This window comes from Pristiophorus japonicus, chromosome 10, assembly GCF_044704955.1.
Source record: "Pristiophorus japonicus isolate sPriJap1 chromosome 10, sPriJap1.hap1, whole genome shotgun sequence".
Lineage (NCBI taxonomy): Eukaryota > Metazoa > Chordata > Chondrichthyes > Pristiophoridae > Pristiophorus > Pristiophorus japonicus.
Window position 1 is genome coordinate 155,058,897 of NC_091986.1, and position 25,484 is coordinate 155,084,380.

General features: G+C 44.4%; 1 protein-coding gene across 1 annotated transcript; it reads left to right on the forward strand.

Annotated features, from left to right (window-relative positions):
• Positions 1 to 4,771: 4,771 nt before the first annotated feature.
• sap18 (Sin3A-associated protein) lies at positions 4,772 to 24,498 on the forward strand. Its single transcript, XM_070891536.1, has 4 exons — positions 4,772 to 4,922; positions 10,876 to 10,985; positions 11,999 to 12,121; positions 24,057 to 24,498. Exons 1-4 carry the CDS (start codon positions 4,809 to 4,811, stop codon positions 24,211 to 24,213), a joined length of 504 nt encoding a protein of 167 aa, XP_070747637.1. The 5' UTR covers positions 4,772 to 4,808; the 3' UTR covers positions 24,214 to 24,498.
• Positions 24,499 to 25,484: the final 986 nt, after the last annotated feature.

Here is a 25,484-nt window from a genome sequence, read left to right on the forward strand (position 1 = left end):
GGCTCTCCAGCACTTAACACTACTTCTGCTATTTCATACTGGAAGTAAAAAAAAATTGAATCATTCACGGAGCGTGCCCATCGCTGGCAAGGCAGCATTTATTGCCCATCCCCAATTGTTCTTGAGAATGTGGTACTCCCACAGTGCTGCTATGGAGGTGGTTCCAGTATTTTGACCCAACGACGATGAAAGAACGGCAATATAGTTCCACATCAGGCTGGTGTGTGACTTGGGAGGGGAACTTGCAGGTGATGGTGTTCCCATGCACCTGCAGCCCATATCTTTCTAGGTGGTAGGGGTTGTGAGTTTGGGAGTTGCTGTCAAAGAAACCTTGGTGAATTACTGCAAAGCATCTAGTAGATGGTACACACTGCAGCCACGATGCACCGCTGGTGGAGGAAGTGAATGTTTAACGTGGTGGATGTGGTCCCAATCAAGCGGGCTTCTTTGCCCTGGATGGTGTCGAACTTCTTGAGTGTTGTTGGAGCTGCACTCATCCAGGCAAGTGGAGAGCATTCCATCACATTCCTGACTTGTGGAAAGGCATTGGGAAGTCAGGAGGTGAGTCACTTACCGCAGAATACCCAGCCTCTGACCTGCTCTCGTAGCCACAGTATCTATGTGGCTGGTCCAGTTAAGTTTCTGGTCAATGGTGACCCCTAGGATATTGATGTTGAGGGATTCAGCAATGGTAATGTCGTTGAATGACAAGGGGCGGTGGTTAGACGCTCTCTTGTTGGAAATAGTCATTGCCTGGCACTTGTGGTGCGAATGTTACAATGGCATAAATGTATTTTGCAGCTGGAGATGGGCTATCCTCCACATTCTCTTTAGGTTGCTCCTACTCCTGTTGCTGATCCCTTTGCTGGCCATGCCAGCCTTCCTCTTCTAAAGCCCTGTAATGAGAACTTACGACACATACATAGAAACATAGACATTTACAGCGCAGAAGGAGACCATTTCGGCCCATTGTGTCCACGCTGGCCGACAAAGAGCCGCACGGCCCTTGGTCAGCAGCCCTGAAGGTTACATATAAACCTACGAACAGGAAAAGACCCTCTGGTCCATCCAGCCTGTCCCACACAATTGTGATACCTTGACACAAGGTGTCACAATGGCCCGAAAATTGTGGCCTCTCCGGGTATGTACGATGTGCACACAAACCTGAAGAGGCCTCGCAAATGCTGGTTCTCGGCGCGCAATGCGCATGCACCGAGAATCGGCTTTTTGGCAGATCGCATACATCCCCGGAAAAGGACATTCGTGGGTAGAGATTTGGGCTATTTGCTCAACTCTTGCCCAGCGAATGATCTTCAAACTCTTACACATGGTAAAAGCAGGCGTATAGCATACTTTTTTTTTTACCAGCGTAAGAGTTTTAAAACATAGAAAAATGTAATGTTATTGCTTATTTTTATATTAAAAACCCTGTCTGTGAAGGTAAGTTTATTCTCTGTTTTTTTTTAAAAAGAAAATATGTTGGTGTTTTATTTGATTTTTGGGGTATTCTCATTGATAGTAATGGAAGCTCGGAGTTCAGAGCTCCTATTACTATCAATGAAAATATAACATTGTGATTGGTGGTCCAGGCCCACGTGATCCCAGGATCCGCATACACTCCTGGGAAGACCCGTACTCTGGACTGTGCAACTAGGCCTTAGAGTGCAATTCAATGTTCCTCCGAGACCACCAGGTATTTTCATAAAATAAATTTTGGTTGGAGGCGTCTGTCCACAGGTTAGAGAAATTTATATTAGAATGTGTGATTTTGTGCCACAATTATTGAAAGAGGGCCCAGAAATGCTTGTGAATGGGAATTTAGACAGTTACTTGAAAAAGAGGAATATTAATGGCTATGTGGAATGTGGGATTAGACTAAATTACTCATGTGGGGAATAAAATCAGCGCACAACTGGTGGACCCAATGGCTAGTTAATGTTCCCAATGTTGGGGAAGTCCAGAACCAGGGGTCACAGTCTAAGGATAAGGGGTAAGCCATATAGGACCGAGATGAAGAGAAACTTTTTCACCCAGAGAATTTGTGAACCTATGGAATTCTCTACCACAGAAAGTTGTTGAGTCCAGTTCATTGGATATATTCAAAAAGGAGTTAGATGTGGCCCTTAAGGCTAAAGGTTTCAAGGGGTATGTGTAGTGTATGTAGCACCTTTAGTAATGACTCCACAAGGCAGGGTATGATACTCAAACTGTACAGACCTGTAGTCCTTTATTTGCAGCTCCTGAGTGACGACAACAAGCTGCGAGTTCCCTTTTATACTGGGTTACCTGCCGTGTGCAGGCAATCCCTAGGTCTCCAGCAGCAGCATCCTCTGGCATACCGGTAGGATGTGTACAGTGTAAGGGTACATTCAGTGTTGAATAACAGTGTTACAGATATCACACAGTAAACAGGCATGCATACACAACAATACTCCCCCCTGAGCATTTTTCATATCCTTATTGTCATGACCAGGGGAGGTGATCAGTGGTGGGCTATGGGAGGTTGTGGTGAGGGTTGTGTGGTTGCCAGATGTGACCCCTGTGCTTGAGGCTGGCCTCGTACGTTTCCCCTCCCTCACACACAAACCAAGTTGGTGTCACTGTTGTGGGATCCCTCGGGGAGGTAGCCACGGCAGCAGTGGGTGGTGTGTATACACTGTGATCTGGGTAGTTGTGGGGTGGTGGGCAGGGCCACAAGACTGGGTGGGCTCCTTGTCCACCAATTGGGATGAGGGTCAGGTCATCCCAGGGTTTGCCAGGGAAGCTGGAGGGTATTGGCCTCATGCTTCTGGTGTTGGCCCTGGTGGCCAGGGACTGTAGGGCTGGTCTAGTGCAGGTTGCCATTGGTGGTGGCTGGGCTGCCCATTGACCACTGTCCCTGTAGTGGGTCTGCTCCCACTGCCTGTGTGTGTGTCCTGCAAGGGGCATCACATTTGTTCCAAAGGTCCAGGGTACATGGTCAGGTAGCCTGCTGGACCTGGGGGTCTCCCATAGGGGGATTGCATTGGCATCAGCATGGTCCCTGTAGGACCCAATATCCTTTGGCAGTGTCCTACCGGTATACATGACACCTTGGCTCTGATCACACATAGTCGAGCCTGCATTATACATTCTAGCATTTGCATCACTTTTGGGTGTCCTAGTTTCAACAGACATGGTTACATTAGGCATTTCACATTCCTTATTATTATTGTTAAGCATAATAAACTTACTGTTAACCTTACTGACACCTGCATTCATCTCATTAGTCACATTAGTTAAACCAGCATCACAATTCATGGTTACATTGCATACATTTTCATACTTATACCCTTTAATTGCATCTTTAGCTTTAAAGTCCATGTACTCAAATAGTTGAAACTTCCCCTTTAAATTTTTTTGGTTACCGGTCTCCTTTAAGGGAGCCTTCAAATCCGATTGGCCGCTCGATGTCACATGATGCTCCTCCATATTCACTCGTGGCATGGTGGAGGCCATTTTGATTACAGGTTCTGCTGCTTGTGGTGCTGCAGCCATTTTCTGGTCTTGCTGCAGGTAGGCTGTGGTGGTCTTTTCTTTCACAGGGCCACTTCGCCTGATGTGGACCCAGTTTATTCAATTACTGCCCAACAGCGTGGGACCGTCGCCGGCTACAATCCACAGGGGGAGTTTGTTCAACATGCCGTCCTGGGAGACCTGGACGTCTACACTGCCAACGTGGAGTCGCTGGCCGAAAACATGTAGGCCTGGCTCACTTGAATTGTTTTCTGCAGGTTGACCGTGATGTCAGCCGAGAGCAATTTGTGTAGGATGCCTTCGTGGCTGATTCTGATGACAAACATGTCCCTTAGTGCTTCATTAAGGTGGTCGCCAAAATCACACGGTGCAGCTAGTCTTCTTAAGTGTGCAGCATACTTGGCAATTTCTTGGCCCTCAGGTCGTCGGTAAGTGTAGAACCGGTGCTTGGCTGTGAGGATGCTTTCTTTCGGTTTTAGTTGTTCCTGTATGATTGTTACAAGTTGCTCATAGCTCTTGGTGGTTGTCTTCTCTGGGGCTAGTAAGTCCCTGACGATACCGTAGATGGTGGGCCCACAATTGCTAAGCAGGATGGCCCTACAGTTGTTCGGAAGTGCAGCCATGTGTCCCTGTCCAGTTCGTTGGCTATAAAGAAGTGTTTCAATCTTTCCACAAAAGCATCCCAATCTTCCCCCTCTATAAATTGCTGAAAGTTGCTGAGGTTAGACATGTTGAGCGTGTAGTTTGTGACCTCATATTCCTGTCGCCAGTTGTAATGTATGTAGGCACCTTTAGTAATGACTCCACAAGGCAGGGTATGATACTTAAACTGTGCAGACCTGTAGTCCTTTATTTGCAGCTCCTGAGTGACGACAACAAGCTGTGAGTTCCCTTTTATACTGGGTTACCTGCCGTGTGCAGGCAACCCCTAGGTCTCCAGCAGCAGCACCCTCTGGTGTACCGAAAGGGTGTGTACAGTATAAGGGTACATTCAATGTGGCATAACAGTGTTACAGACATCACACAGTAAACAGGCATGCATACACACCAGTATGGAGAGAAAGCAGGAAAGGGGTACTGAAGTTGCATGATCCGCCATGATCATATTGAATGGTGGTGCAGGCTCGAAGGGCCGAATGGCCTACTCCTGCACCTATTTTCTCTGTTTCTAACATTGTACTTCCTATTTAACATGTACTGTTGCGCTGGTGGCGGTGAACGTTGCCCAGATCAAAGATGGTCGCTGCAATAGTCACAGACACGTTGCTGACATGCGCGTCTGCGTGCGCGGCTCTCGGGCCCATTCGTTATCTATGGTGCGGTCGCCATCACTGAGAGCGCGGCGGGGAGGCAACATGGCCGTGGAGTCCAGAGTCACCCAGGAAGAGATTAAGAAAGAGCCAGAAAAGCCGGTGGATCGCGAGAAAGTGAGTACCGTTGGTAAATGACGGCGGTGCGCTGCTGTCCCGAGGCTGTGGCAGTCCAAGTTCAGTCAGGCCTGGTCCTGAAATGAGGAGGCTTGAGTAAGGCGCGCGTTTCACTGATCCGCCGCCGCTCGGGGTCGGTTTCTAATTCTCTTCCTACCGCGGGCGCCCTCCGATCATTGTAAGCGTTTCTCGGAGGACGGACGGTGTCCGGCGGGGCAGGCGGCCTGGACGGACCAGTTGGAGCCTTCAGCGGGATCCCCATAAGGGCAAATACCCCGGAGCGTTCCTGATAGTTCTCCCGCTTACCTCCGGCAGAATTTGAAGCGAGGAGCCTAGAAATTTGAGTGAAAACCAAACGCCGAATTTTTTTTAAAACAAAGTCTAATTTGTTATTTTTTAACATTTTTTCTTTGTGATATGGAGATGTTAGTTAAGTTAGAGTCAAATCCAGCTGCGATCCTGCACCTAACCCACCCGCTTTTGGGGGTGGATCTTCCTCTATATTTGCGCTCAGAGACCCGTGTATCATAGCATCATAGAAAATTACGATACAGAAGATCCGTGTTGGCCGAAAAAGAGCTACCCAGCCTTGCTCTGTTTCAAAGCACTTGGTTGTTAGATCAGAACCTGACTCCTGAATTATAATGCTACTTTTACACCTCTGAACCCCAAACAGTTTTGCATCCAACTGTATGACCTGAGAACTAAAAGAAGCTTACCTGTCATTGAACTCCAGGTAACGTTTCTGTTTTAAGTCTTACCTGCGTGCAATTCAGGATGTTAAAATTCAAGAGTTCATGAGATTAGATATTGGTAAAATGGCAGTGTAGAAAGAGGATTATAATGAAATTAGGAGTACCTGTACTGAGACTAACCTACATTTATAAGTGTACTTCAAAAACAGTATTTAATTGGCTGTAAATGCTTTGAGACACCCTGAGGCCATGAAAGCTGCAATAGAAATGCAAGTATTTTTAACCAATCCTGGAAAATATTTCTAATGTTACTTTATTGCTAAGTAAGTCTGACCTTATTAATACTACAAAAATGACTTAAGTTTTAGCAAAGAGAAATCCATCCCATAGCTTCCATCTGTCGTACACATTTACAAAGCTGGGGAAAAGCATGCACTATATACTAGAAACATAGAAAATAGGTGCAGGAGTAGGCCATTTGGCCCTTCGAGCCTGCACCGCCATTCGATGAGTTCATGGCTGAACATGCAACTTCAGTACCCCATTCCTGCTTTCTTGCCATATCCCTTGATCCCCCTAGTAGTAAGGACTACACCTAACTCCTTTTTTGAATATATTTAGTGAATTAGGCCTCAGCAACTTTCTGTGGTAGAGAATTCCACAGGTTCACCATTCTGGGTGAAGAAGTTTCTCCTCATCTCGGTCCTAAATGGCTTACCCCTTATCCTTAGACTGTGACCCCTGGTTCTGGACTTCTCCAACAGTGGGAACATTCTTCCTGCATCTAACCTGTAAAAATGTTAAATGTTTCTATGAGATCCCCTCTCATTCTTCTGAACTCCAGTGAATACAAGCCCAGTTGATCCAGTCTTTCTTGCTATGTCAGTCCTGCCATCCTGGGAATCAGTCTGGTGAACCTTCGCTGCACTCCCTCAATAGCAAGAATGTCCTTCCTCAAGTTAGGAGACCAAAAATGTACACAATACTCCAGGTGTGGCCTCCCCAACGGCCTGTACAACTGTACTAACACCTCCCTGCCCCTGTACTCAAATCCCCTCGCTATGAAGGCCAACATGCCATTTGCCGCCTTAACCGCCTGCTGTACCTGTACCTGAAAGGGAATTAAATGCTACTCTGTAAAGATACAGCAATGCTCCAAATAAAAAGGATTTTTACTGGTTTTCTGCAAATCTACAAAAGTTTTTTGGAGCCCAGTATTTTTCCTCTGATTTTGCTCAGTTTTTCTGATGCTTAAAAATAGAACCTGAACATCTCCCCCCACCCCCAAGGTTTTTAAAGTGCAGCAAAGGTGGGCTTTAATTGTTAATGTTCATGGATATACAAACACCTCTTGCTGTGTGTTTTCTTCCAAGAAGCTCCATCTGCGAGATGCATCCTGGTTTTGTGCCTATGGTTTCATTATCCCCTCTTCTGCGCTCAGGAATTCCCATTCTCAATTATATTTATTGAAGAGGTGGAAAATCAGTGAGCAGTCACTTTTTAAAAGGTGGAAAGTCAGGTGAAGGGTCACTTTTTAGATCATTGTTGTCAATATCCTGGCTTTGAGCATAGTGGAAGGACAGGATGAAGAAAGGGAATTAAATTGCTTTGGTATGAAATATTAATTTTACATCGGTCTGTTCATAAATGTGTAGTTTATTTGCCCAGCTATTGAGTTGGATCCTTTGTAAGTAAGTTTGAGCTCTGATTTAAGAATCTACAATGCCATTGACACTGGTTTTACCAGTTTCTCCCTTTGTCACTTGGGCACCTTTTCTCTCAAAAGCAATACATCTTGGTAGATTTGGGAGTCTTTACATTTCTTGTTCCTTTACATCCTGTCCCTTTTTAATAGGTTCAGAAAAGACATTTGGGTAAATGTCCAGATATACTGAGCAACGTGTTGGTGAGAGCACTCTCTCCTTTGCATCATATGGTCGTATGTTCAAACCCCACTCCAGATACCCAAGCACATAATCTAGACTGGCACTTCATAGTGAAGCATTTCCTCAGTACCACAGTCAGATGAGACATTAAATCGAGGCCCTATCTACTCTGTCGGGTGATATAAGATCGCGTAGCATTATTGGAAGAGGAGCAAGGAAGTTCACCTGACTAACAGTTATCCCTCAACCAACACCCTAAACAGTTGATTTGGTCATTTATTTCATCACCGTGGGACCTTGCTGTCTGCAAATTGGCTGATGCATTTCCATATATTTCAACAATGACTGCTTCGAAAGTACTTTAAGATGTCCTGAGATCATGGAAGATGCTATATACATACAAGTACTTTCTTGAAAATGAATTAGAAAAAGGATACTTTGCAGGTTGGAAATTCTTAGCATCTGACATTCTGGAATAATATGCAATGAAGCTGTCCATTGTAACTACAGCCCATTGAAAGAAGGCTTAACTGCAGCAGTACTCCTTGGGCCTTCAACTTGAGTTAAAACTTTGCCTCTGGTAAGAGTTTGAAGATTTTATGCCCTCATCCCCAAAAGCATGTAGGGCTGTGAGAACATTCTACATTGCCTTGTTCCTGCATTTGAGAGCAAATCTTTTGTGATCTGAAAACACCTTTCTCCAGCTCGTGTTCAATTAAACATGTCAGAATAGTACTTGTGAAAGTGAGTTTGAAAGTGGGATTTACATGTATATTTTAAGTGGCTCTATGTTGGAATGAACCAAAACGTGAGCGTTGATAGATATGGAGTTTGAATCCAGAGAATAATTTACTTTAACATGAGCCACATAACATTTTTTGAAAACATTAATTTATTTATAAGGTAAGCTGTTTTAAGGATAATGAGCTACTGTACTATCAGGAGTTTCCTGATTTGAGGATCAAGTATGTATAAATCTTTCAATGCATTCTGCTAGTTCACGTATCTTTTTCAAGAATTAGTAAATATTACAAGGTTAGGGAGCTGTTGTACAAATAGTTATATCTTCAAAATCCCCAATCTAATTTTAATTGACAAACTCTTAATTTGTTACAAGTAATTCATCTTTGAAAGGTTCAGTTTGACATATTCTTTGGTCTCCCTTAAGCTAGACACTGACATTTGAGCTGGTGGACAGCTAATTTGCTCCTTTTCTACCTGTCCTGCTGTATGGCCATTAGAATGGTAAGGAAATAACATCTGCACTTGCCTTCCTTCTTGAGGGAAAAGGGCTGAATGATGGCTCCCCACTATGGCATTGTTGAGATCACGCATGGAAAGCATGAATGAATCCAATGCGTTAAAACTCTTGCAGGTGTTTACACACAAAAACAATGGCCCACAATTTTTAGTCAGCAGCGCCGTGATGGCGATTGCCACTGACCTCGATCTGTCGAACTTTAGCTTCCTCAACGTGTAGTTGATTGTAGCGCTGTCAGTAGTGGATTCCTGGCATAGAGCAGCAGTGACTTCATCAAGCTGTCTAAGCAGCCAATCATATTGATGAATTCTCTCAGACTGCAAACCAGGAAATGAAAAGCACAGATTATCTGCACTTTAAAAAAAAAATGTTAGAGCAAAATATTGGGCTCCATTTTCCCCAAAGCTGGTCTTTGTTGTACTTGAAGAGTTATGCCTGTTTTTTGGGGCCCAGCTATGCCAAAAAAAAATCAGCCAACTTTTCCTGTTTTGAATTGTTCATTTTGGCGCCGCCTAGCCTGTCCTTTAGCTTTGCGGGTGGAGCCTAAGATCTGCGCCAAAAAGATCGGGTTGCCAGGGTAACGAGAGATGCACTGTGGGCTGAGGCTGGAAAGTGAAACGTAAAACACATTCTGGCCAGCTCACAGCAAACTGCACAAGCACCTTGCACATTGCAGCAGTATTCCATCATTAAATTATTAGTGTTTATACCAAAGGTATACCCCCACCCGGTGCCGCTCCTAACCTCAGCCGAAAGGCTTCCCTCCCCTCCGGGTGCCACTCCTAATCCTGGCTGAAGGACGCTTCTTTTCTCCCCTCTTTCCTCCCTCCCCCCCCCCTCCCACCAACCGCGATGCTGGTTGCTGCTGCTGGCCCTGGCAAAGGGCCTCCCTTCTCCGGTTGCTGCTCCTAACCCTGGCCCAAAAGCCCCCCCCGCACTCTGCTGCTGTCCTAAGAAAAATTGGAGTAAATCGGAGCTGGGCAGAATTTGCGTGGGTGGTAGCTTACGCCCCTGATGAGGTGATTAAAAAATCATACCTAAGTGAATTATGCGAGCGCAGAAGCTTTGGGAACACTTGGAGATTTTAATTTACTCAGAAATGGCGCAGATAATTGGGGGAAATTGAGCCAAAAGATTGGGGCATCCACACATAGAAGCTGAAATAGCATGAACAAAATTTTAAAAATCATTTTTTTAATCTAGTAATTTTTATCATCATGCAGACATTTAACATTCCAGCAATATAAAAATTAGTCTTTCAAGGCCAGAATGGTCCACAGCACAGCCTGTGTCGGAGCACTGAATGGCCACAACTTCAGGATTTGCTCGTTTATCTGTGCATGTGCTAAATTGTGAATTTGTGGTCAATTTCAGAGAGGTAATGGCCAATGTTCCCCTAATTTTTTGGGGGGTGCGCAGCCCCTTAAAGTTTCACGTGCAAAATTTCACATTTGGAAAGCTGGTCCCGGGCTGCATGTTGACAGTGGACACGTTGACAGTTTGCCGTCATTACCCACCTCAAAATTCAGGCCAATGTTGTTCTGCTCTCAGCTGACCTATACACACATTTTTACGGCTTAACCTTAGCCCATATGTCATGCATTGGAAGAATCATATAAAATGGGTGCAATATAGTTTTAGAAACATAAGGTGTCTGTTGTACATTTTTATTTTAATATGTGACTTTCGCTTTCAACATGGAGAGCAGATACACTGTTTAATTTACTTTAACTGCTATGCTTTAGAAAAACGTGTATGATGAGTAAAATATAACTAAACTTTCTGGCGCTCTGCTCAAATTTTTCCAGACTCTACAACACAAACAATACCCTGAAAACTTTTATTAATTTGTGACTTCTGCTAAGTCTTGGGTCTGAATTTTGCACCTCTGCTCCTGTTTGACGCTGAATGATACCAAAATCATTACAGAAAATATGTGTTTAGGATTTAATTTTAACTTTCCAAATAGTTTACATTCCACAATTGAGAAAACAAAAGAATTGTGCAATTTACGCTGATTTAGAAAAAATGTTAAATTGATTTGCTAACTTGACTTATTTTTCTTTTTGATTTTATGTTGCATTTTTTGTATTTTATGTGTAAACATTTAGACCTGCCCTCTTCTGTTGAGAGTATTCACAACTAACAATGGAAGACATCACAGAATGGATGATTTTGCTAGAGGGAATGTCCCATCTAGTGAGCTTCAGATCTATACTTGGTAAGTATTGTCCTTCAGTTTTAAAACTTGGTTCAGACAGTTATACTAGCTTCGTACTTGATGGCCATTGGGTTACCATTTGGTATTGGAATTTTCTGTTATAACCAATGTTCCCATTAAGCTGTGTGGTCGCGCAGTAATGGGAAAGGTCCCTCACCGGCTTTTCTATTTACCATGCATGCGCAGAAATTTAAAAGGACCGTGCATTAATAGAAACTGGCCACGCAGAACAAAGCACAGCTTGCAGGGAACATTGGTTATAACTACTAGTCTACTGGGTCGTTATAACACTGTCACATGCTTTGGAAGACAATTATTTTTCTGTTGGGTTTCATTTCCAAGGTTTGTCTGATTCAACAGTCAGCTTCTTACTTGGTTAAGCAAAGTTAGCAAGTACGTTGTAATAAACACCCAACAAATTCTAGTACCAGAGCATCATTATTAAATTAATCATGTACGTCGAGTCTGTTGACTACATCGTGATTGTCAAGGTGTTCACTTTTTTTCCATTGGTGAAGAGTTTTATGTTTTCCAGTTTTCTCTTTGAATAGTTCTTTTGGCTATATTTTCAATATTTACCAATCCTAATAAATAACTTCTACCAATTTCAATTTTCTCCCTGGTTACATTACACTTAAAAATTCTGCATTACATTGTATTCAGTTACAGTCCACAACAAAAATACTTCTCGTGACAGAGTTCAAAACAAAAATCACTAACAATTTCCCATCTTCCACTTACTCTAACCTCCTCATGGTAATTGTTTATTCAGATTGAACCCTAATGTTGCTAATGATTTCTCATCTATTTAATAGAGGCATACAAAAAAAACTCTATCAAACACTATCCAGTTGCTACTTTTGTGTTACATGAAATACTCGTGATGGTCTCCTTTGGGAGATTTGATATTTGTAAATTTATTCAAAAAGAGCAATTCTTCCCCACCCATGCTAAGCTACATCCCAAAGTCTGCACATGATAAAATTATATTTGCATTGTCTTTTGTATTTTAGGATGGATGCTACACTGAAGGAACTAACTAGCTTAGTAAAGGAAGTCTATCCAGAGGCCCGGAAGAAAGGAACACACTTTAGCTTTGCAATTGTGTATCCAGATCCTAAACGACCTGGTTACAGGTTAGTACAGGAGTGTCCAAACTTGTGCACCATCGGGCCTTGGAGGCCACATACAAAGTTTAAATCAGTATTCCCATTAATTTGCATACTTCTCAAATTTTAGATTCATTCATCAAATAGGTAACACTCTTTTCAAGCCCACAAAATTCATAAAAGACAAATTAGAAAATAAATACTAGTTGATTTCTGTGGCATCAAAACCAAGTGCAGTCTTCAATTCAAGCAGGATTAGGGGACAGAGGTATGAAGTAGAAAGGGAGAAAGATGACCAGGAAGGAAAGCGAGGGGAAAACTATGTCAATGGGGGAAGAGACATCTATCTTGGAAAAAGGGTGTGCACTGCAAGGCTGGACATCTAATGCCCATGGGGAATATTGACTGAGGCCAAGAATTCTCATGAGGGGAGGTTGTAATGCAAGCCTGGGCATCTTGCTCAGTGGACTGGGATGCTGTAGCAGTGCAAGAATGACAATCTTGCAGTGGTGATGAGGGTAAATGTGGGATGGTGATCTTGTAATTGAGTTGGGATGGGGTTCACATGCCATAACATTTCATACACTGCAACGATGATTCAGATACCTACATTGGTGAACTTCTATTCATGCTCTTGTGATTCTCTGTGGCTGCGTTCAGTAGTAGAAATGCAGCACTTGAAAGGGAGGTGGGGGGATTAAAATGCTGCATTGTCGTATGGAAATTTGATTTAAGAATGAATTGGAATGTCATTGAATGTGTTGCATAAGGTATGTGTGTTAGGGGTTGGGTTGAGGTGGGAAGAAAGGCGACAGGCAGGTGAACAGGGAGAAATCTCATTTGCTTGAGGGGCTAGTATCTAGGGAGATTTATGTTGGTGGTAAATTATATATTAATAAAATTATGGAACTTTGATTATTTTCATAAGGCTAGATACTTAACTTCAGTAAACTGTTTGACAAAGAAAGGAGTTTGAGAATGCAAATTAGTGCAGAGCCATTTGGTGTCCAAAGCCTAAAACTCAACCTATGCCTTTTAATGGGGAATTGCAGAGTTACAGGGAAAACTATTGGAACACTACCTGCCGGCATCATGTGTGTTATATTTTTTGATATACCTGTACTTTTTAAATTTATTTGTTAATGGGATGTGGGCGTCGCTGGCAAGGCCGGCATTTATTGCCCATCCCTAATTGCCCTTGAGATGGTGGTGTTGAGCCACCTTTATGAACCGCTGTTCTTTGTAGCGGTTTGGTACATTGTTGTGAGTCTGGAGTCACATATAGGCCAGCCTGGGTAAGGATGGCAGATTTCCTTCCCTAAAGGATGTTGGTGAACCAGATGGGTTTTTACGACAATCCGGTCGTTTCACGGTCGCCATTACTGATACTAGCTTTTTTATTCCCGATTTATTTAATTAACTGAGTTTAAATTCCCCAGCAACCGTGGTGGGATTTAAACTCTCTGGATCATTAGTACAGGTCTCTGGATTGCTCGTCCAGTAACATAACCACTATGCTAGTAGAATACTAGTAAGACCGTTTTCCGTTGCAACTTGTAGATCGAACAGAGTCTGTTGTTAATACAGGTTGTACCTTTCCAGTCCGGGACTCTTTGGTCCGTCAACATCCCTGGTCTGGCATTATTCCTGGCGGGGGGGGATCGCGACCCGCGCTGTGTCCTGGGGCTGGCTGCTGCTCTTCTCTCCGGTGTTCCCTCCAAGGTCGGGTCGGCGCACTGTGTCCTGGGGCTGGCTGCTCCTCTTCTCCCCGCTGCCTCCCTCCGAGGTCAAGTCGGCGAAGAGCGTGGCAGCTGACTGACGCGCTGAAACTGGGCCTGAGAAATGCTGCGCAGTAGGCTTTTGCATGTGCGCAGAATGCGGCCGGGTCACTGTCAGCAGTACCCAGTAAGTCTAGGGTACTGCTGACAACGCTAGGGTCGGCATGACCTCACGTGGTCTGGAAAATTCTCTGGTCTGGCACCGGTCAGGTCCCAAGCGTGCCGGCCTGGAGAGGTACAACCTGTAGTAACAATCAATGGATTATGGAAGCACGTTAATATACTACAAAAGAAAAAGGATGTGATATGGGAGATTTGAAAAGAATTGTCCACCTAAAACTGAAATCGGCTCATAGTATTGGTTGATTGTTACAAATTTGACACACAACAATTTGGATCAGCAGATAAATAGATCTAATTGTTCCATATCATTATTCGTGCAATATGAAGTTTGCTTAAGTTGGTTCCTATCAACTGCATATTACGGCTTCTCCAATATGTGGTTGAAAACTTAATCCTGAATTTTTAATTGCTTATGATAGGATTTATTTTAAATTTTGAATATACGCTCTTCGATTAAACTCAAACAAATTGGTTTATCGATTTGTGATCGAATTATGTCCTATTAGAAGAATAGTTGGACCAGATGGTGTTGGCAAGTTACAATGTTTGGTATCAAAGTTGTAATTTCTACAGACATATGGAAACAGTGCAGAGGTATGAGATATGATTGGATAGACTGGGGCTCTTGAGAAGAATCTTTAATATGAAATACAAAATGAATTGAGAAGTTAAACATGATGGGAACAATATTGCTTTGCACAGAGGATAATTGACAGGAATAATGGTTGAGGACAGGACAATTGACTCATTTTAAACAGCAAGATTCTGCAATAAGATAAGAGATTGACATTCTGGAAGGATTGAAATGATCTTTCTTTGTCTAAATCAATTATACATTGTATGATTTCAAATTGTTTATACAGATAATGTAGATACAAGGGGCCTAAGTTTCCACACGATAAAAAACGGGCGCCCCTCCGAGCTGGGCGCCCGTTTTTCGCGCCTAAAACGGCACCTAAAAAAAACGCGCTATTCTCGAGCACCTTGCAGCTCCTTGTCTGCCTGGCGCGGCGTGCAGGGGGTGGAGCCTACCACTCGCGCCGATTTTGTAAGTGGGAGGGGGCGGGTACCATTTAAATTAGTTTTTCTCCTGCCGGCAACCCTGCGCGTGTGTGTTGGAGCGTTCGCGCACGCGCAGTGTGAAGGAAACATTGGCACTCGGCCATTTTTGTAGTTCTTTGTAACTGTTAATTTTTGAACATTTTTTAATAAAAGCACACTGCCATTAGCACTGAGGCTTCTTGCAGCAATGAGAAGGCTGCAGGAAGCCTCAGAAGTTGAGCAGGCCGTTGGGAATGGCTGCTCAACTTCTGAGGCTTCCTGCAGCCTTCTCACTGTCTTCTTCCTGCCCGCCGTCTGGAACGGCTCCCCCCCCCCCCCCCCCCAAAGCTGCATTCGGTTGATTGGGCCCGCCCGCTGTCTGGAATGTTTTTCTCTCTCTTTTCCCCCCCCCCCCCGCGTTTGGTCGATCGGGCCCGCCCGCCGTCTGGAACGGCTTCCTTCCCCCCCCCCCCCCCCCCCGTTGCGGTCGGTCGGTCCCGCACTCCCTCCCTCCCGCCCGCCGTCGGGAACGGCTTCCTCCTTCCTTCCCCCCCCCCGCCGTCGGGAACGGCTTCCTCCTTCCTTCCCCCCCCCCGCCGTCGGGAACGAACGAACGAACGAACTTGTGAGGCTGGCTGAAACACTTTCACACAGGTAGGAAGATGGTTTATTTAATCTTTGCTTATAAATGTTTATTCAGGTTGGATTTATTTGTAGAAGTATAAATAAGGATTTATTGTAGAATTTAATGACTTCCCTTCCCCCCCACCTCGTTCTGGACGCCTAATTTGTAACCTGCGCCTGATTTTTTTAATGTGTAGAACAGGTTTTTTCAGTTCTGCAAAAATCTTCACTTGCTCCATTCTAAGTTAGTTTGGAGTACGTTTTCACTGTGGAAACTTTGAAATCAGGCGTCAGTGGCCGGACACGCCCCCTTTTGAAGAAAAAATTCTGTTCTGTTCTACCTGACTAGAACTGCAGAAAAAAAAATGTGGAGAATTGCGATTTCTAAGATAGTCCGTTCTCCACCAGTTGCTCCTAAAAAATCAGGCGCAAATCATGTGGAAACTTGGGCCCTAAATATTTGAAATATATTACATAGGATATACAGCACAGAAACATGCCATTCGGCCCAACCAGTCCATGCCATTTATGCTCCACTCAAGCCGTCTCCATCTTTCCTTATCTAACTATCAGCATAACCCTCTCTTCCCTTCTCCCTCATGCTTCTCTAGCCTCCCCTTAAATACATCTACTGTTTGCTTCAACCACTCCTCGTGGCAGCGAGTTCACATTTTCACCATTCTCTGGGTAAAGAAAAATTTCTTCTGAATTCCCTATTTTATTTCTTGGTGACTATCTTGAATTGATGGCTTCTAGTTTTGCTCCTGCCCACAAGTGGAAACACTCTATCCACTCTTAATTTTAAAGACCTCCATTGGGTCACCCCTCAGCCTTCTCTTTTCAAGAGAAGAGACCCAGTCTGTTCATCCTTTCCTGATAAGTATGTATACTATTGCATTTCTGGTATTATCCTTGTAAATATTTTTTGCACCCATTCTAGTGCCTCTATATCCTTTTATAATATGACAACCAGAATTGTATGCAGTACTCCAACTGTGGTCTAACCAAGGTTCGATAGCATAATTTCACTATAAACCCTCGTGCTTGGTTTGCTTTTTGATGGCCTTGTTAACCTGCATCACTTTGTGATTTGTGTATTTGTATTCCGAGATCCCTTTGCTGCTCTTCTCCCATTTTAGTTTCATATTTTGCAAGTAATATGTGACCTCCCTATTTTTCTTACCAAAATATAATCCATCACATTTATCTTTGTTGACATTCATTTGGCAATTACGTGCCCATTCTGCAAGTTTATTCATGTCTTGTAATTTGTTGCAGTCCTTCTCAGTATTGACTGACTATACGCGCGCGCACGCGTACACGCACACGTATTGAGTCCTGCGGAACCCCACCGCAAACATCCTTTGTCACAAAAACACCCATCAATCATTACCCTTTGCTTCCAACTTGCCACTTTGCCTTGGATCCCATGGGCTTTTACTTTCATGACCAGTCTGCCACGTGGGACCATATCAAAAGCTTTGCTAAAATCCATATACACTACATCATATGCACTGCCCTCATTGACCCTCCTGGTTACCTCCTCTCAAAATTCAATCCAGTTAGTCAGGCATGACATTAGCCTGTTATGTTGGTCAAGCAAGACTTTCCCTTTTCAAGTTGCTGACTATTCATTACTATATTTCTAGTTTCATTGGGCCCAAATTTGGCCCTCCTGCTTTTTTGGCACACTCATGTGAAATGCGCTGACTTCCTACAATCTAAATGGAGCCAAAAAGATGTCCCGGGATTCTGGCCCCTCTGCTGACTCTCCCGGGCTTGGCGCGGCGAGTCCATTGGTGGGTAGAGCGAAGGCCCTGCGCTTAGAAGAGTGCCGGCAGCTGTCTGCATGCGCAGTAGCTCCTCCCATGATGGTGGGACCCAACGCGTCCCGGGCCGAGTGGCCTGCCACACAGGCCGGCCGCTGCCTTCCTGCGCTGAGTGAGAGTTTTGATTTTGAGGAGAGGGGAGAGGGGGGATAGTTTTTTGATCCGTGGGGGGAGGTGATTACTGTATAGCCAGTAATTTTAATGAGCTTACTCAAGACTTTCCTTAACCCTGTTGATAGAAACATAGAAAATAGATGCAGGAGTAGGCCATTCGGCCCTTCTAGCCTGCACCGCCATTCAATGAGTTCATGGCTGAACATTCAACTTCAGTACCCCATTCCTGCTTTCTCGCCATAGCTGTTGATCCCCCTAGTAGTAAGGACCTCATCTAACTCCTTTTTGAATATATTTAGTGAATTGGCCTCAACAACTTTCTGTGGTAGAGAATTCCACAGGTTCACCACTCTCTGGGTGAAGAAGTTCCTCCGCATCTCGGTCCTAAATGGCTTACCCCTTATCCTTAGACTGTGACCTCTGGTTCTGGACTTCCCCAACATTGGGAACATTCTTCCTGCATCTAACCTGTCTAACCCCGTCAGAATTTTAAATGTTTCTATGAGGTCCCCTCTCATTCTTCTGAACTCCAGTAAATACAAGCCCAGTTGATCCAGTCTTTCTTGATAGGTCAGTCCCGCCATCCCGGGAATCAGTCTGGTGAACCTTCGCTGCACTCCCTCAATAGCAAGAATGTCCTTCCTCAGGTTAGGAGACCAAAACTGTACACAATACTCCAGGTGTGGCCTCACCAATGCCCTGTACAACTGTAGCAACACCTCCCTGCCCCTGTACTCAAATCCCCTTGCTATGAAGGCCAACATGCCATTTGCTTTCTTAACCGCCTGCTGCACCTGCATGCCAACCTTCAATGACTGATGTACCATGACACCCAGGTCTCTTTGCACCTCCCCTTTTCCTAATCTGTCACCATTCAGATAATAGTCTGTCTCTCTGTTTTTACCACCAAAGTGGATAACCTCACATTTATCCACATTATACTTCATCTGCCATGCATTTGCCCACTCACCTAAACCTATCCAAGTCGCTCTGCAGCCTCACAGCATCCTCCTCGCAGCTCACACTGCCACCCAACTTAGTGTCATCCGCAAATTTGGAGATACTACATTTAATCCCCTCATCTAAATCATTAATGTACAGTGTAAACAGCTGAGGCCCAGCACAGAACCTTGCGGTACCCCACTAGTCACTGCCTGCCATTCTGAAAAGTACCCATTTACTCCTACTCTTTGCTTCCTGTCTGACAACCAGTTCTCAATCCATGTCAGTACACTACCCCCAATCCCATGTGCTCTAACTTTGCACATCAATCTCTTGTGTGGGACCTTGTCGAACGCCTTCTGAAAGTCCAAATATACCACATCAACTGGTTCTCCCTTGTCCACTCTACTGGAAACATCCTCAAAAAATTCCAGAAGATTTGTCAAGCATGATTTCCCTTTCACAAATCCATGCTGACTTGGACCTATCATGTCACCTCTTTCCAAATGCACTGCTATGACATCCTTAATAATTGATTCCATCATTTTACCCACTACTGATGTCAGGCTGACCGGTCTATAATTCCCTGTTTTCTCTCTCCCTCCTTTTTTTTTTAAAAGTGGGGTTACATTGGCTACCCTCCACTCCATAGGAACTGATCCAGAGTCAATGGAATGTTGGAAAATGACTGTCAACGCATCCACTATTTCCAAGGCCACCTCCTTAAGTACTCTGGGATGCAGTCCATCAGGCCCTGGGGATTTATCGGCCTTCAATCCCATCAATTTCCCCAACACAATTTCCCGGCTAATAAGGATTTCCCTCAGTTCCTCCTCCTTACTAGACCCCCCGACCCCTTTTATAACCGGGAGGTTGTTCGTGTCCTCCTTCGTGAATACCGAACCAAAGTACTTGTTCAATTGGTCCGCCATTTCTTTGTTCCCCGTTATGACTTCCCCTGATTCTGACTGCAGGGGACCTACGTTTGTCTTTACTAACCTTTTTCTCTTTACATATCTATAGAAACTTTTGCAATCCGTCTTAATGTTCCCTGCAAGCTTCTTCTCATACTCCATTTTCCCTGCCCTAATCAAACCCTTTGTCCTCCTCTGCTGAGTTCTAAATTTCTCCCAGTCCCCAGGTTCGCTGCTATTTCTGGCCAATTTGTATGCCACTTCCTTGGCTTTAATACTATCCCTGATTTCCCTTGATAGCCACGGTTGAGCCACCTTCCCTTTTTTATTTTTATGCCAGACAGGAATGTACAATTGTTGTAGTTCATCCATGCGGTCTCTAAATGTCTGCCATTGCCCATCCACAGTCAACCCCTTAAGTATCATTCGCCAATCCATCCCAGCCAATTCACGCCTCATACCTTCAAAGTTAGCCTTCTTTAAGTTCTGGACCATGGTCTCTGAATTAACTGTTTCATTCTCCATCCCAATGCAGAATTCCACCATATTATGGTCACTCTTCCCCAAGGGGCCTCGCACAACGAGATTGCTAATTAATCCTCTATCATTACATAACACCCAGTCTAAGATGGCCTCCCCCCTAGTTGGTTCCTCGACATATTGGTCTAGAAAACCATCCCTTATGCACTCCAGGAAATCCTCCTCCACCGTATTGCTTCCAGTTTGGTTAACCCAATCTATGTGCATATTAAAGTCACCCATTATAACTGCTGCACCTTTATTGCACGCACCCCTAATTTCATGTTTGATGCCCTCCCCAACATCACTACTACTGTTTGGAGGTCTGTACACAACTCCCACTAACGTTTTTTGCCCTTTGGTGTTCTGCAGCTCTACCCATATAGATTCCACATCATCCAAGCTAATGTCCTTCTTAACTATTGCCTTAATCTCCTCCTTAACCAGCAATGCTACCCCACCTCCTTTTCCTTTTATTCTATCCTTCCTGAATGTTGAATACCCCTGGATATTGAGTTCCCAGCCCTGATCATCCTGGAGCCACGTCTCCGTAATCCCAATCACATCATATTTGTTAACATCTATTTGCACAGTTAATTCATCCACCTTATTGCGGATACTCCTTGCATTAAGACACAAAGCCTTTAGGCTTGTTTTTTTAACACCCTCTGTCCTTTTAGAATTTTGCTGTACAATGGCCCTTTTTGTTCTTTGCCTTGGGTTTCTCTGCCCTCCACTTTTCCTCATCTCCTTTCTGTCTTTTGTTTTTGTCTCCTTTTTGTTTCCCTCTGTCTCCCTGCATTGGTTCCCATCCCCCTGCCATATTAGTTTAACTCCTCCCCAACAGCACTAGCAAATACTCCCCCGAGGACATTGGTTCCGATTCTGCCCAGGTGCAGACCGTCCGGATTGTACTGGTCCCACCTCCCCCAGAACCGGTTCCAATGCCCCAGGAATTTGAATCCCTCCCTGCTGCACCATTGCTCAAGCCACGTATTCATCTGAGCTATCCTGCGATTCCTACTCTGACTAGCACGTGGCACTGGTAGCGATCCCGAGATTACTACTTTTGAGGTCCTACTTTTTAATTTAGCTCCTAGCTCCTTAAATTCATTTCGTAGGACCTCATCCCTTTTTTTTACCTATGTCATTGGTACCAACGTGCACCACGACAACTGACTGTTCTCCCTCCCTTTTTAGAATGTCCTGCACCCGCTCCGAGACATCTTTGACCCTTGCACCAGGGAGGCAACATACCATCTTGGAGTCTCGGTTGCGGCCGCAGAAACGCCTATCTATTCCCCTTACAATTGAATCCCCTATCACTATCGCTCGCCCACTCTTTTTCCTGCCCTCCTGTGCAACAGAGCCAGCCATGGTGCCATGAACTTGGCTGCTGCTGCCCTCTCCTGATGAGTCATCCCCCTCAACAGCACAGGGATGACCACAGGGGACCCCTGCACTACCTTCCTTGCACTACTCTTCCTGCTGGTCTTCCATTCCCTCGCTGGCTGTGGACCCTTCTCCTGCGGTAAGACCAACTCGCTACACGTGATACTCACGTCATTCTCAGCATCGTGGATGCTCCAGAGTGAATCCACCCTCAGCTCCAACTCCGCAACTTTACCGTCAGGAGCCGGAGGTGGACACACTTCCCGCACATGTAGTCGTCAGGGACACTGGTGTTGTCCCCGAGTTCCCACATGGTACAGGAGGAGCATATCACGTGACCGAGCTGTCCTGCCATGACTTAACCCTTAGATACACTTAAATTGGTGACAGCAATGTTAAAAGTTACTGACTAATAAAGAAAAAGAAAAACTACTCACCAATCAGCAGCCAATCACTTACCACGTTGGCTGTGACGTCACCTTTTGATTTCTTTCTACTTCTTTTTTGACTTCTCTCAGCTGGAGCTGCACGAGTACGCCTCTCTCGACGCTCCCCGGACTGCTGAGCCTTTTATAGGCCGCTGCCTCTCTCGACTCCCGCCTCTCTCGACGCTCCCCGGACTGCTGAGCCTTTTATAGGCCGCTGCCTCTCTCGACGCTCCCTGGACTGCTGAGCCTTTTATAGGCCGCTGCCTCTCTCGACGCTCCCCGGACTGCTGAGCCTTTTATAGGCCGCTGCCTCTCTCGACTCCCGCCTCTCTCGACGCTCCCCGGACTGCTGAGCCTTTTATAGGCCGCTGCCTCTCTCGACTCCTGCCTCTCTCGACGCTCCCCGGACTGCTGAGCCTTTTATAGGCCGCTGCCTCTCTCGACTCCTGCCTCTCTCGACGCTTCCCGGACTGCTGAGCCTTTTATAGGCCGCTGCCTCTCTCGACTCCCGCCTCTCTCGACGCTCCCCAGACTGCTGAGCCTTTTATAGGCCGCTGCCTCTCTCGACGCTCCCCGGACTGCTGAGCCTTTTATAGGCCGCTGCCTCTCTCGACTCCCGCCTCTCTCGACGCTCCCCGGACTGCTGAGCCTTTTATAGGCCGCTGCCTCTCTCGACTCCTGCCTCTCTCGACGCTCCCCGGACTGCTGAGCCTTTTATAGGCCGCTGCCTCTCTCGACTCCTGCCTCTCTCGACGCTTCCCGGACTGCTGAGCCTTTTATAGGCCGCTGCCTCTCTCGACTCCCGCCTCTCTCGACGCTCCCCAGACTGCTGAGCCTTTTATAGGCCGCTGCCTCTCTCGACTCCCGCCTCTGATGAATATACTTTCCTACGAACAGGAGGTACTTCTATTTTTTATTTGGATATTTTGAAAAAGTTATATAAATATGTTTTGTCTCTACTTTTTATTTTTGTAGTTTAAGCTTCCATGAATGCTTCTGTTGTATAGTAAATTAACTTTGCGAAGTTTGTCAATCCTGTATATCTGTTTGATCCTATTCACATTCTTTAGTCAAGTCATCAAGTACCTACCTGCGCTGATTTCTTAACTCTCCGCGGGTTTTCTGTGCAGCCACAGACGCTGGCCTAAGTTAGTTTGGAGCAACTATTAGCCGTCCAAACTGGCTTAAATGGCCAAAACTGTGTAGGTGGCTGATAACGCCCCATTTTGGGGGGGAAAAAAAGTTTAACTAACTCACTCGCACATTAAATGTGCAGAATGGGGATTTGTAAGATACTCCAGAAAAATCAAGTTGCTCCAAAAAAAACTGAGCAACTCCTGGGCAAATTTGGGCCCTAGATGTTCTATTTTCTCCTTTTTTTGGTAGGGAATTCCATTATTTGTCTTACCACTGATGTTAAACTGCCTAGTCTATAGTTCCCATGTTCCATCTCCCTTCTTAACTATAGGTATTACGTTAGCTCTCCGCCAGTCCTCTGACACTTTTTTTTCCAACGAATTATTAAATGTGTGCAATAATGCCTCTATCTCTTCCCTAGATTCTTTAAAAATGCGTGGATGTAATCTGTCCAGACTAGGGGTTTTATCCTCCGAGTGTGATTAGTTTATTTACTATTTCTCTTTTTAAAAATTTTAAATGCAGTTATCTCATTTCTAATCTCATCATCTGATCTCATGTTCACATGTTGTCTCCCTGGTAAATACTAAAGCAAAGTAATTATTTAATATTTCTGCATTCTCACTGCCTGTAATATCCTGTCCATCCCTTGGTGGCCTTATTCCCATCCTGTCTATGTGCCTGTAAAATAATTTACTATTTTTTTATGTTCCTTGATCATTTATTTTCATAGTTCCTCTTTGCCATCCTAATTGTTTTTTTTGACTTCTCTCCTAATCTCTTCTTCTCCCTTGTCATGCTCTCCCCTGCTGTCCAGGTACATATCTAGATATGTACAAAATTTATAATCTAGAAGGGCAAATGAGACATAGAATAATGCACAAATTATAAATACTTTTTTTTCTGTGCAGTGGTTGAAGTGAACTTGTGCATATAATGTATTAACAAGCTCCATTGTGATTTTTAAGTGGATGATTACAGAAGGACACAACTGCTTAGTGATTAAAGGAAAGCGGGTTTGATTAAAGCACTCATTCTATTGCATGTCCTAATAGATGTTAGTTTTACAAGAGAAAATTGCATCTAGATGACTAATTTATGCTTTGTTTTTGTTTTAACAGAGTAAAAGAAATCGGTACCACCGTTTCGGGCAGGAAAGGACCAGATGACTCGATGACATTACACTCTCAAAAGTTTCAGATTGGTGACTACCTGGACATTGCAATAACACCACCGAGTCGAGCACCACCCCCTCCTGGCCGCATGAGACCATATTAATGTTCTTTACCATCCCCTCCGGAATAAAACCTCACTACTAGGTATTTTGTGTGGAACATATGGGCAGCTCTGGCTGATTGTTAGTGGCCCCCCACTATTGTCTAACCAAGAAAGTTACATAAACCTATTATGGCATGTTCCATTGTAATTTCTTCTTAAACAAGGTGCATTTTTGAGAATTAACTGAATTTTAACTGCAGATTTGGTGTAGCATCTGTGCATTAGTTTTGGATATTGATTAGTAATTTGTTTGGAATTTTTTAATAAAACTCTGCCTTCATGGAATTATGTTTTTATTTTTAAATGTATGTATAGAAATTGTCTAGAAATGAATACAACCTGCACATTAAAATTACACAAGACAATTCTGAGATTGTATTATGGATCATGATCCTCTTCCCTGCCCTGAGCCTAATTATGCTTTTTGTTTTTTTAATTTCCTCACTAATCTTAATGTCTCAATTATCCACCAGCCCCAGCAATCACTGCCCAACTTTATGCATTGCTCAAAATACCAGTTTTTGTATCTGCCAGCTTGTCAGGTTACCTCTTCTTGGAACAGCAAGTGCCATGTTAGTGCGAAGTGACTTTTGAAAATGTACAGGACCACCAATCAAATGGGACTATTGAGCTTAAAAGCAACAGCCAAACACTAGAGGATTGGATTTTGCTGGGAAAATAAAGGCGCGTTAACACATGTCGTTATCGAGGTGCAAATCGGCCAGCAAGTTCAGGTGATTGAGATACCACATGTGTTGCGATTCACACATTTGTGGTTTCTTCTCGATCCTTAAATCTCATTGGTTAAGATATACTGGCATTCCTGCCGTTCATTAAGGTCTAAGCTGCCCCGTCACCTTAAGCTCGCACTTCCAGCAAGTTACAGTGCAAATAAATGAGTGCAGGAAAACTACCACTGTGATGCCTTACACCATTAAGGTCTGGCCCCCTAGGTGTTTGCCTCAGTGGGGACCTAAGTCAACTTATTCCTCTATGTATTGGTCAGTTTACCACTGATGTGCCTCACAAAACACAGTGACTTGTCATGGGTGGCAAGTTTATGGGACAGAACGCTCTATGTAGCTAATGTCTTTTGTGTGAGATTCTAAACTTAAGTAGTCCTGTCATGAACATTCCCCTAAGCCACGTAGCAATCTTCAAGTCCTGCACAGGCTGTAACACTGGAAAAGACCACACAGCAGCTGCACAGAAAATTTAAAGGGCCCGTGCCCCCAAAATAATTAGTAAACATTGCCTTGCCTAGTGGGGTA